Consider the following 13,209-nt stretch of genomic DNA (forward strand, 5'->3'; position numbering starts at 1 on the left):
GAAGGGGAGGGGAGGGGAGGACAAGAGAGGGGAGGGGAGGGAAGAAGAAAGGAAGGGAAGGGAAGGCAGGGCAGGAAATGAGAGGAGAGGGGAAGGGAGAGGAAGGAGGGAAGGGGAAAGTCTCTGGGCCAGGCCAGGAAGCTGGAGACTGAACTTGGGACAGGCTGAAAGGCTCTATTCACATAAAGAATCTAAACTGCTACCCCTAAGCCGGGGGCTCTCATGTGGGTGGGTCACCACCCTTTAGGGTCAAATGACCCTTTCCACTGGAGTCGCCTAAGACCATCGGGAAAACACAGATATTTACGTTATGATTCATAATAGTAGCAAAATCACAGTTATGAAGTAGCAATGAAAATAACTGTATGGTTGGGGTGTCACCAGGACACAAGGAACAGCGTTGAGAACCCCTGCCCCAAGCCCTTTTGAGACAAAGGCTAGCACAGAGCAGGCCCCTCAGAGGGTGAGGTCCACCGACCTGTTCCACACCCCTAGGTCGGATCAGGGTGATCATGGGCAGACAGTACGAATGGGACACAGAATCACTTCTCAGAACACGCCCTTCAGTCTCCACTGGCCACCAAGAATTGGCTCGGGATGGGGGGACTCTCACTACCCCATAGCAGCTACTGGTTCCACCCTCATCTCGGCCTCTCCCCTACCTCCTCGCCTCGAGAATGAAGTAAAACCGGATGAGAGCTGATGTTGGGAAAGACATGAGAAACGAGTGGGACTCCCCTCCCCAAACCTCGGGCCAGCCTGCGTCCACTTACCAAGCGTGAACCCGTCCTTCTGCACCAGCCAGACTTTCTGTGCCTCGTACCATCTATCCTCGTAAGCCTGGGAGCAAAAAGAAGGTCACCTAACCATCAAAACCCACCAGCCCCGGGGTTGATGTAGGGACCCCTGACCTCTCCCGCAGGAGCTTTCAAGGAGCCACCAGGGCACGGCCTGAGAATCTACACATGGTGCCGACGCAGAGAATTGTGGGTAACAAGGGACACGTTAACCACTAAGTAGTAATAGGCGGAGAAGTCTTGCCTGGGGAGGGGCCATGTGGAGCCTAGGGACATAGCTCTTCAGGAGTACTCTCCTGGGGAATGCTGGGCTGTGGCTAGCCCTCTGCCCACCCGGTAGCCTCCCCTATCCCATCCTCAGGCTCCACAGCCCACAGCCCATCACCTGGTCCGAGTCTCCGCTCTGGCCCCCTCTGTCCGGGTCCTGCAGGATCTTCTTCTCCTCCATAGGCCTCTGTGTAGAAAGCCTTTCCATGCTGATCTCAGCAACAGACTCTAAGTTACCTTCTGCCTGAGGCTTCACCACATCCACTTCTTCCTCTGTGTGCACACGGGGCTCCCCGGCTCCCTGCACCCTGCTCTCAGGCTGGCCGTCCCCCTTTGCAGCCTCTGCTGATATCCCCGTTGTAGGAATTCTATCTGGGGCCTTGCAGCTTCCCTCAGGATTCTGAGTCTTCGCTGCCACCCCAGGGAGCTCTCGGGGTTTCTTCGGTGTCACCAGCTTTTTCTGAGGTCTCCCCACTTTTCCTTCTGTCTTCACTGGAGCCTCCTGCTGCTGCCCTTTGGGCTCTGCTGGCTGTCCCTTGAGCCCCGCTGGCTGCCCCGTGGGCCCCGCTGGCTGCCCCGTGGGCCCCGCTGGCTGCCCCGTGGGCCCCGTTGGCTGCCCCGTGGGCCCCGCTGGCTGCCCACAGCTCCTGTCTACCGCTGGGCTTTGCAGGTCGCCGGTCTTCTCATCCTTACAATGTGACTCTGTTACTCTGTTCTTGCTCTGAGGACTGTCCCACTTGCTTCTCCGACCCAAGAAACCTCCCCACTTCCTTAGGGGTACTGGGGGATCCACGGGTCTCACTTCAGCCCCTGCAACCTTGGGCCCATCCTCTTTTTCCATCTTCTTTGGGGGACCCCCTCCTTCTTTCTCTGCTGTTCCCAGTTGCCCCGTGTTTCCTGCCTCCTGAGCTTGGGACCTGGTCCCCTGCTCCTCTGTGCTCTGAGACTCACCTTCTTTTTGCCCGGTGGTCTGGGGGTTCTGGCTCCCCTTTCCCTCTGTGCCCTGACATTTCCCACCCTTTGTGCTTTGGCCTGTATCCCCAACACCCCTAATCCTGATCTTTCCAGGCATAGAGGGCTGGGGGGCAGAGGAAGTCCCTGTGGTCACCCCTTTCTTTGTCCCTCCAGAGTCCTTGGGTGGAGCTGGGGTCTTGTCCACGGGGACATCACGAGGTTGGACCTTCTGCTCTGCCTTGGCCAACTCTGGATCCAGCTTGGCCACCATCAGCAGCACATCACCCCTCCTCACGCCCCTCTTGAAGGGCAGCGTCCTTTTGGCGGGTGTTCCTGACTCCTGAGGTCTCTCCCCACTGGTGCTGGTCACAGGTGTGGAGTCCTTGTCACCAGCCTCCGGGGGCTCCTTGCCTGGAATGTCTGCACTGTTCTGAGTGGTGGATGAGCTGTCCTGGGAAGTCTGCTGGCTTCCAGGCTTGGGGACATTGTTGGTCTTGTTGATTTGGTTAGTGGGAACTGCTGGGGTCTAGGAGAGAGACCACAAGGTGCTTAGTTGCTGCATGACTGACCAACAGCCGATCATTCCCAGTTTCACCCACACAAAGAAACCCAAGCCCTTCTGACATCCTCAGGGTCTGTGCCTGACAGTGAGCTTCAGCCTAGAGAGCGGCTGAGGGTCCACAGAATCAGGGGGGCGGGGAAGGTAGACTCAGGGATCCAGCAGAAGGGGGTTCAATGCCACCTCTGCCTCTTTTCACTGTGTGGTGTTGGGTAACTTCCTTCTCCTCTCTGAGCCAATTTCTTAACAATAACACAAGGATCATAAAGACCTGCCATGCAGGGTGGATATAAGGACTGGTGGTGGCCCAGCACACGGTCATTCCTCAGTAGCTGCTGTGGATCTATCTGTTATATTTCCATCTTGTACTGGCTGGTTTTCTGTGCCAACTTGACACACGCTGGAGTTATCACAGAGAGATGAACTTCCCTTAAGGAAGTGCCTCCATGAGATCCAACAGTAAGGCATTTCCTCAGTTAGTAGATAAGAGGGCCCCTTGTGGGTGGTGCCATCCCTGGGCTGGTAGTCTTAGGTTCTATAAGAGAGCAGGCTGAGCAAGGCAGGAGAAGCAAGCCAGTAAGTAACATCCCTCCACGGTCTCTGCATCAGCTCCTGCTTCCTGACCTGCTTGAGTTCCAGTCCTGACTTCCTTGGTGATGAACAGCAATGTGGAAGTGTAAGCTGAATAAACCCTTTCCTCCCCAACTTGCTTCTTGGTCATGATGTTTGTGCAGGAATAGAAACCCTGACTAAGACATATCTCAACCCTCCAGATGAGATCATCAGTAGGGATACGAGTTCACGTCTCAGTGCCGATATAGGGCAGCTGCGGCCCATTGTCTCCTATCTTCTGTGAGCTTAGGCCCCTCCAATAACAGAAGCATGCTGTGTGGAGTTTTGCAAGCTGAGTGTGAAAAGCTCTTTTGGGATCTCAAGAGGAAGAGGAAGAGATGGGGGGAAGGGGCACAGCTTCCACCCCAGCCGTCCTGGTTCTCAAACCGACTGCCCGCTCTATACAACCTCCCAGTCATCTGTCACCCATCAGACGGCTGTCCTTTTACAACTCATCAAGACACTGGTGGCCACTGATCAGGTCAATGGTGGCCACCCCAAGTCTATGGGAAATCCATGAACACACCCTCTGTTCCTCCAAGCCTTTTCAGGGTCTGTCTGTCTCCACTTGCCTCACTCTCTGGCCACATTGGATACCTCGTAGGTCTGGCCCACCCACCCCTTCCCTACACCCTCATGTTTGATCATGCTGGTCCTGACGGGCAGAAGGCCTGCCCTTTCTCCACCCCTCCTGTCCACTCTGTTTCCTGGGCCATACCCGCCTGCTCTCCTAGGCAGCCCCAGAAAGAGAGCTTTATGCGGCCTGGCTCTGCCTCTACCTGGCCTGGTGACCTTGGGGAAAGCGTCTTGGCCCCTCTGTGCTTCAGTCTCCACCTCCGAGAAGCAGGTGTGACTTCTGTCCCCATTACTGTTTTAAACAGGGCCACGGTCACTAAGTGAACTTTGGTGATAGACAGGAACATTTTATAGGACCGCTTCCTATCTGAGGGGTAAGCGTGGCCTCTGTTTACGCCTCACGTCAGACAGGAGCAGGCACAGGGCCCAGCCACCCTGTCGGTCTCTTCCATGAGACCCAACTGCTGTCCCCACAGCTGCTTCCAGTCAGTTGTGAGTGGCTTGCTGACACAGGGAAGCCCCTGTCATTAAACAGGTGCAAGCACGTGTGGTGTAAATGGGCCAAGGAAGAGGAAAAAGCAAAGAAGAGCCAGGGTGACACTCCGGACTTAGGCCAACACCTGGTTTTATAATCCCTCGTCCTCTCAGCCCAATTCTGCCATCACTCTCTTTGCCTCAAGAGGGCAGTATAGAGGCAGCAGGAGCTAGTGCCCTGTATTCCTAACACATCGATACTCCCATGATACACTGCACTCCAAGCCTGCCTTCCTGGTGTCCAGCCTTGGTATCCTGCCCAGGCTTTGGAGGTCTCCATATAAAGGTTTAGATGAAATCAGGGGTATAAAGACACTGGTCCTTCTATGGACTAGTTTTGGCTGATGATGCCCATCGATCTATACCAATCAGAAGGAATAGCAGATAAAGCAAGCATCCAAGATCTACAACCTAGCTGGGATCAATCCTTCAGTTGTTGGATGGTGGATGTTCCAAGAGTCTTGGAGGGGGCTGAGGGGTCTGCAGCTGGAGGACAGTGGTGTGTGGGACCAGCAGCTCACGTGCTCCACCCAGAAGGATGCCAATGCTTCAACATCAGGCTCTCTGAGGAAGGGACATGGCAGCATCTTTTCCGCTTTAATGAATGAACAGAGACAAGCGAGCGGCCAGGCCTATAACCACGGCCACTCGGGAGACTGAATGGGCTGGAGTAGAAGTTCCAGGCTGGCCTGGGACAAGGAACTAATTCAGAGCGTGAGAGCTACTTTCAGGGCACAGCTGAGCGGAAGGCAGCTGCTGCTGTTTGGAAATTCGTAGCTGAATAAGTCATGTGATTAAATGAGCTCTGTGTGGTCTCAAGAAAAGCAACTATAGGGGAGTTAAGAAAAGTAGAGCAATGTGAGACCCTCCAGACGAGGGCAATTGGAGATGGGTTCTTCAGTTTGCATAAGAGCGCAACAGAGCAAGTGGAAGAATACAGCAGGACAGAGAAACAAAGATAGAGTGACTGACTCAGGACAATATGGAGGATATGAATGCAAAGGTGCCCAACACCTGCCCACCCCACCCTGCCCTGCCCCCACACGGCTATTCACCTCTACTTCTGGGGAGGTGAATGCCGCCTCCTTCCTCCGCCTGGCTTCTTTGGACTCTTTCTCTGTCTCTCGAACCAGCTGCTTGATGAAGCCCCCAGGGATGATGGAGAACAAGGGAGGCGGGGAGGATGGAGGGGGGCTCTTGTCCTCTTCTCGAATCTGTGTGTGGAACCGAGGAGAGAAGCGAGAGTGAGCCTGCAGGGCTACGGCTCCCCCCAGATGGTGTGTGATACCCGGGGGGATCCGAGGGGAAAGGCATGAGAGAAAAGCAGAAAGGCTCTGAGGGACACCAGGAGGCCAGGAGGTGTGGGGACAGAAAGGACCAGTGTGGATGTTAGAGGTTGCACGGGAGAGGTGGCTTCGGCCTGGAGAGTCTCCTCCTGAGAAGAACCCAAACCAACTCTCAGAGCAGCCTCTGAGATGTCAGGAGGGGTGGCTCGCACACCAGGCTCCTCTGCCCTCATGATTCTGGCCCCAAAGGGCCACTGGAGAAACCCCAGGAGAAGATGTTCTTCCCACCTAAGACAGGGATACTCCCAGGATGCACTGCACTCCAAGCTTGTCTCCGTGGTACCTCCCAGCTTCTTGAAGAAGCCTCCTGGGGATTTGAGGTATGATAATAGATTATTCCTGTGTGCTGGAACCACACAGAGGCTGGGAAGACCCTTGACCATGGCCTATGCCACCCGTTTTCCTTGCTGTGGGTTCTGAATCCCTGGAACCAACCATGAACAAAAATTCTTTTTTTTTTTTTAAATAATAGTGTCTATACAGCTGGGTGGTGGTGGTGCACACCTTTAATCCCAGCACTCGGGAGGCAGAGGCAGGCGGATTTCTGAGTTTAAGGCCAGCCTGGTCTACAAAGTGACTTCCAGGACAGCCAGGGCTATACAGAGAAACCCTGTCTCAGAAAAAAAAAAAAGTGTCTATACAAAGGGAAGAAAAAGAATAGGAGGAGAGGAGAAAGGGGGAGGGGTTATCAGAGACCAAGGAGCCCTTAAGGAATCCTATGGAATATATCAATGGGAAGGAAGTGTAGCCAGTTAGGTCAGAGCCCTTGTCCAGGTTTCTGTGGTGACCAGAGGTAGATTCACGGAAACCCTCTAGCACTGGACCGGCAGCCAACAGTCCACCTCTACACCCCCTCCACTCTCTCCTCCCCCTGCCTCAGCCCTCATCAGGCTGCCGTGGACTATAGATAGGGCAGCCGCACTACCCCCTTTCCCAGCCTCCTACGAAGGGATGGGAAGGAGTCAGCAGATTGAGACTGGGCAGGCATAGAGACAGAAGACCATCATTCCCTGCCTGAGGTGCGTGTGGGTGTGAATTGGGCCACCCAGACCACGGCCTCTCTTGCCAGGGTAGCGTCTGGCCCTGTGACCACCGCCCCCTAAAACACCACTTTCCTTCTGCTCCCACAGGGCAAGGCGTGACGAAATAGCCATGGTGACACAGGTAGCTGGACTCGGACGATGAGGTTGTGCTTCTGAGTGCTCCTGTCCGGGAGTGAAGCCTTACAGACGCATGGACAGCAATGAGGTGAGTGGACACAAGCCAGACAACACTGAATGGGAGAGAGAGAGAGAGAGGAGAGAGAGAGAGAGAGAGAGAGAGAGAGAGAGAGAGACTGGTTAGCACCCGGCTCGGCTCTGCTCCCACCACATCATGAATGAAATGATGCTACTCCATCCTCTGCTGAGACCGTCATCCATTCCCATGATGGTGGGCCAGCCGTAAGGCTGCCAGTCGCAGAGTGGACAGTGTGTGAGGTTCTCCCCCTCTTGACCCTGTGCCGTAAAGTCGCATCTCGGGAAACACATACATGGTCTTTTGAGTGTCGCTCCAAGGCACTTGCACAAAGGCAATGCCTACCTAAGCAACATGAAAAGGAACTTTCTGGAATGGATGCACATGTACTGGCTGGTTTTGTGTGTCATCTTGACACAGGCTGGAGTTATCACAGAGAAAGGATCTTCCCTTGAGGAAATGCCTCTGTGAGATCCAGCTGTAAGGCATTTTCTCAGTTAGTGATCAAGGGGGGAGGTCCTAGTCTGTTGTGGGTGGTGCCATCCCTGAGCTGGTGGTCCTGGGTTCTATAAGAAAGCAAGCTGAGCAAGCCATGGGAAGCAAGCCAGTCAGCAGCGCCCCTCCATGGCCTCTGCATCAGCTCCTGCCTCCAAGTTCCTGCCCTGCTTGAGTTCCAGTCCTGACTTCCTTTGGTGATGAACAGCAATGTGGAAGTGTAAGCTGAATAAACTCATTCCTCTCCAACTTGTTTTGTTTGTCATGATGTTTTGTGCAGAATAGAAACCCTGACTAAGACAGTACAGATTATCCTGACACAAATGTGTGAAATCCACCCCACAGAACCATGAAGATGGTCATTTGTGGGACTGTGAAAGACAGCCTGGTTCCCAGTTGAACTAAGGCTAGAAGCCCTGATGACCCTAAAGGGATGGTAGGCATTTTGCCTGATTCCTGGCACCAGGCCCCTCTCACTAGCCGCAGCCCTCCATAGATTTGTGGCCATCATTCACATAAGGGCAATGGCCCAAACCCCTCCACACATAGAGGACATGACTTGTAGTCACGTAGGCTCAAGACAGATCTCCATTTTAATGAGGTACCTAAAGGCCTGAAGACTCAGCTAATAAGCTTTCCTTCCCAGACACTCCTTCCTGCAAAAGGCATTTAATCTCAGGCCCACCCTGAGAAGTGGGGTACGGTTTTACTCATCAACTTTCTGCCATGATAATAAATGTCTTAAAAGCCTGCGCTGCTTCTTTTCACTGGGATCTACCATGGAGAGCCATGGAGAAGGCCTTTGCCTACAGAGCCGCTGTCTAATCTCCCGTAGAAGGCCTCTCTGTGCCCCCAGTCACAGCTGCCACCAAAACCAAGCCGACATCAAGCCAAGGACTCTCTCCCCAAGGGACCAACCAGAGCTCTCCCCTTTCCTCCTGTCCCCAGGCTAGATCCAGCCTGGGGGGGGGCACTCCATTCTCAGCTTTTCCTCGGCTCCCAGTGGCACCAGGATGTTTGAGAGCCTGAGAACCAGATGGCCCGGGCCTCTTTGCAAGCCCATGGACCCCTGAGCTAGCTCTGTGTCCCCCCCACCTCAGACTGTGCTTCCCCCACATCCCAAGCGGTGTCCCAAGGCTTCCCTCCAACCAAGAACCAACCGGCAAAGTTGTAGGGTATGCACAGTCAACTTCTCAAGTCCTGCCTCCTGGAGCGATCACACCCTCTGGTTGAGCAGACATAGGACAACCCCCCCCCACAACCCTACAATCATTTGCATCAAAATCCCAACACAATTTTACACACACACACACACACACACACACATACACACACATCACAATCTTCAGCTTTATATTGAAACCCAGGACAGCTAAAACCATCCTGAATATCACAAGAGCTGCTGGCGGGGGGGAGGGGGGGGCTCAGCATCCCCAGTCTCAAGCTGAACTGCAGAACTGTACTAATAAAAACATCACGGCACCGACACAGAGGCAGGCATGCTGATCAATGATCAATAGACTCAAACTAAAGACTTGGGCATAAGTCCACACACCTATGGACACCTGAATTTTGACACAGAGTCAAAACATGCACACTAGAAAATAGACAGTGTCTTCAATAAACGCTGGTGAAATGGGATGTCTGCACACAGAAGGAGGCAAATAGAGCCATACTTACCATCCCGTACCAAGTCCAACTCCAGATGGATCAAGGACCTCAACATAAGGCTGATACACTGAGTCTGACAGAAAGGAAAGTGGGGAATAATCCTGAACCCATAGACACAGGAAAGACTTTCTGAACAGAATACCATTAGCATAGGCACTAAGATCAACAGTTAATAAATGGGACCTCACGAAGCTGACAAGATCTTGTAAGGCAAAGGACACCGTCATTCGGGCAAAGTGGCAGGCTACAGAATGGGAAAAGGCTTTTACCAACTACACACTTAATAGAGGGCTTATATCCAAAATATAATAAGCAACAACAACACCACAAAACCTAATATCAAGAAAACAAATAACTCGATAAAAAATGAGGAACAGAACTAAGCAAAATTCTCGAAAGACGAAATGTGAACGACTGAGAAACAGTTAAAGAGATATCCAACATCCTTAGTCATCAAGGAAAAACAAATAAAACTACTTTGAGATTCCATCTTTCACCAGTCAGAATTGCCAAGATCAATAAAACAAGTAGCCACTCATGCTGAGGAGGGTATGGGGACAGGGGACACTCATTCGTTGCTAGTGGGAGTCCGAACTTGTACAGACGCTATGGAAATCTTTGTGGTATTTCCTCAGGAAGCAATCCACCTTAAGACCCAACTATACCACTCTTGGGCACAAACCCAAAGGATACTTCATCCTCCCACAGAGACACTTGCTCAATCATCTTCACTGCTGCTCTGTTCACAATAGCCAGAAATTGGAAACAGCCTAGATGTCCGTCAAGTAATAAACAGATGATTAAAATGTAGCACATTCACACAATAAAATATAATTCAGCTGTTAGGAAAAATGAAACAGAAATTTGTAAGTAAATGGATGAAGCTAAAAAAAATCATCCTGAGTGAAGTAACCCAGACCTAAGAAGACTAATATTTTATGTGTCCTCTCATGTATGGATGCTAGATTTTCAGTATTCAGATGCCCACTACAATCCAAATAACCACAGAGGTTGGCAACCTAGTAGCCATGGTTTATGACAATGTTTCTCAACCTTCCTGATGATACATTGTCTCAATTTGTGGGTCATGACCCCTTTGGGCCAGTTTGTAACAATGGAAATACATCCAGCATATCATATATGTATAATTCACAACAGTAGTAAAATTACAGTTACGAAGTAACAACAAAACAATTTTATGGTTGCGGGGAGTTGTCACAACACAAGGAGCTGTATTAAAGGGTCACACATTAGGAAGGTTGAGAAGGAGGCAAGGAAAGGATCTTCCAAGGAAGGGAAAATAGAATACAGTGTGGTGAGGAGAGTAGGAAAGAGGAAAAGGGAAGGGTTAGATAGAGAGAAAGATGGATGGGGGGGCAGAGTGAAGGAGGAAATAAGGGGAGGGCTGACTAACACCAAAGGCCATTTGAAAAACCATATGGGAACCCACAGCTATAGAGTCTTCCTAAAATATATACATATATGAAAGGAATCTAAACAGAGTCATGACATATGGGGTAGACAATGCCCCAAGTAGACATTTTATGCTACCCAGTAAAGCCTCCATTTCCAGGAATGAGTTATATCTAGTTGAGTTGTTTCCCATGGAAACCCCCAAACATCGCAGGTTGTTGTCCAGGATATTGGCTGCCCTCGACAATCTGGTGGTTTAGACCCTCTTGCTAAGAAAACATCCACATCATCAAACATGGAGAAGTCAAACTGGTGTCCACCTAGAAGCTTTGTTCCCTACTGACTAGAGTTCATGGTACCGGAAAGGATTCTGTATGCTACCAGAGGTGAAAGCCACTCGTCAATATGACCCAGCTATAAACCCTGAGAGCTATGGTGGTGACCTGCCTGCAAGATATAAACCACCTTGCTTGGCCATCATCGGCGAGGCTTCCTCTTGCAGTAGATAGGACTAACAGAGACCCTGTGACGGTTTGTATATGCTTGGGCCAGGGAGTGGCACTTTTAGGAGGTGTGGCCTTCTTAGAGGAAGTGTGTCACTGTGGAGGTCACTGTTTTGAGGCCTCCTGTGCTCAGGCTATGCCCAGAGTGGCTCCCAGTCTCCTGCTGCCTTCAGATCAAAATGTAGAACTCTCAATTCCTTCTCTAGCACTATATCAGCCTGGATGCTGCCATGCTTCCCACCATTATGATAATGGACTAAACTTCTGAAATTGTAAGCCAGCCCCAGTTAAATGTCTTTATCAGAGTTGCCTTGGTCATGATGTCTCTTTATAGCAATGAAACTCTAAGACAACAAACAGGACAGGTCCCATGCCCAAGAGTAGTTGGCCAAGACCAAAGGAACTCAATGAATTTTTGTTGATTTGTTTCATGTTGCTTTTCTTTTTCTTTCTTTTTTCTTTTCTTTTTTTTTTCCTTTTATTTCTTTTTGTCTTATTGGACCTGTCTTTGTTTTGATATCCAACATTTGGGGCATTGTCAATTTTTGTTGTAGATTATTTGTTTTTTGTTTGTTTGTTTTGAGAGAGGGGACAAAAGGGAGACTGGCATGGGAGGCAGGGAGGATCTGGGATGGAAATATGATCAAATGTATTATATAAAAATTTGTTTAATTAAAAAATAAAAGATGAGGTATTTGGCTTTAGGGAAATCAGGCTTCAGCTAAGATGGTGGGAATGTACAGCGTCTACGGGAACCGGGGGTAGAGGGTCCTCTAAACACTAAAGAAGTACAATACCAGCCGGTCATGTTTCTCTTGGAAATGTGGCCTGAGATTCACATCTACAGATCAGACCTGTTAGCATCCTCAGGCTCACTACTACTCTAGTTCCAGACCCCACCCGTGAGGAATGAGGCAAGAAACGTGGTCCACGGACACAGGGCAGCTGTGTGCATACATGCATGAGGACAGAAGAAGGGATGAACACAGGTGGAGCTCTACATGCAGAAGGCCCAGAAAGACAGCCCACATCTGGTCTTATTCCTGGATCCTGTACTTTATGCTGATACATAAAATCACACATGTATATAGAAAGGAGTGAAGCTAGAGGTATATATGCTCATGTGTCCTGGAGATCTTTATCTTCTTCCATTCCGGGAGGTTTTGTGTTTTTTTGACTTTTCACTTGGGCCACAATCTGAAGTCCCATCTTTTTTCAGCTCTGTGAATTACAGACGTTTGTTCAGAGAGTACTGAAGGTTTGGAGAGATGGCTCAACGGTTAAGAACACTGACTGCAATGCTCACAATCATCTGTAATGGGATCTGATGCCCTCTTCTGGTGTATCTGAACACAGCTACAGTGTACTCATATCCATAAAATAAATAAATAAATTCTAAAAATAAATAAATAGATAATAATAAAATAAATAAATAAAAAAGAGAATAAGCTTCTCTCTCTCTCTCTCTCTCACACACACACACACACACACACACACACACACACACACACACTCTGTGGCTGACAAGGAAATGGATGTTCCCATGGAGTCCCAGAGGAAGAAACAGTCACAGGGCTTCGGGGAGGCCCCTGGGTGGGGGAACATGGCCTGGGCCTGACCTTAGAACTATGTTCTTTCAGAGCCCTCCCACCCTCCCCAGGACAAGCTCCTGTGCAGTCGAGTCCACGTGCACGTGCACATGTAAAAGCATAAGCACACACACTCACACACAGAAACACACACTCACATACACAAGCAAGCACACAGGCACACAAACTCACACAGGCACACAAACTCACATACACTCACACACAGGCACACACAAGCAAGTACACACACTCACACACAGAAGCACACACAGACACACACAAGCAAGCACACAGGCATACACACACACATAGGCACACATAAGCACACAGGTACACAAAATCACACTCACACACCGGCACACAAACTTACACACAAGCATACATATTCACACAGAGAAGCATACACAGACACACACAAGCAAGTACTCAGGCACACACAAGCACACATAAACATATAGGCACACAAATTCACACAAGCACACATACTCACATACACGCACACACAAGTACACATAGGCATACACAAGCACAGTCACACACAAGTACACACAGGCACACACACATACAGGCACACACAAGCACACACAGGTACACAAATTACACTCACACACAGGCACACACACATACAGGCATACACAAGTACACACAGACACACAC

At 50.4% G+C, this 13,209-nt stretch overlaps 1 protein-coding gene across 2 annotated transcripts in view; it reads right to left on the reverse strand.

Annotated features, from left to right (window-relative positions):
- Myo18b (myosin XVIIIB) overlaps positions 1-13,209 on the reverse strand; it is a 209,404-nt gene that overhangs the window by 186,187 nt on the left and 10,008 nt on the right. For both annotated transcript variants that reach the window (XM_029533813.1, XM_029533814.1), the window contains exons 2-5: positions 6,761-6,918; positions 5,355-5,513; positions 1,183-2,544; positions 774-840 (exon numbers count right to left, since the gene is read on the reverse strand). In XM_029533813.1, coding sequence (XP_029389673.1) covers positions 774-840; positions 1,183-2,544; positions 5,355-5,513; positions 6,761-6,799 — 1,627 coding nt within the window. In that variant the 5' untranslated portion in view covers positions 6,800-6,918. The remainder of the gene's footprint in view (positions 1-773; positions 841-1,182; positions 2,545-5,354; positions 5,514-6,760; positions 6,919-13,209) is intronic.

The sequence above is a fragment of the Mus pahari genome, chromosome 23, assembly GCF_900095145.1.
Source record: "Mus pahari chromosome 23, PAHARI_EIJ_v1.1, whole genome shotgun sequence".
Classification (NCBI taxonomy): domain Eukaryota; kingdom Metazoa; phylum Chordata; class Mammalia; order Rodentia; family Muridae; genus Mus; species Mus pahari.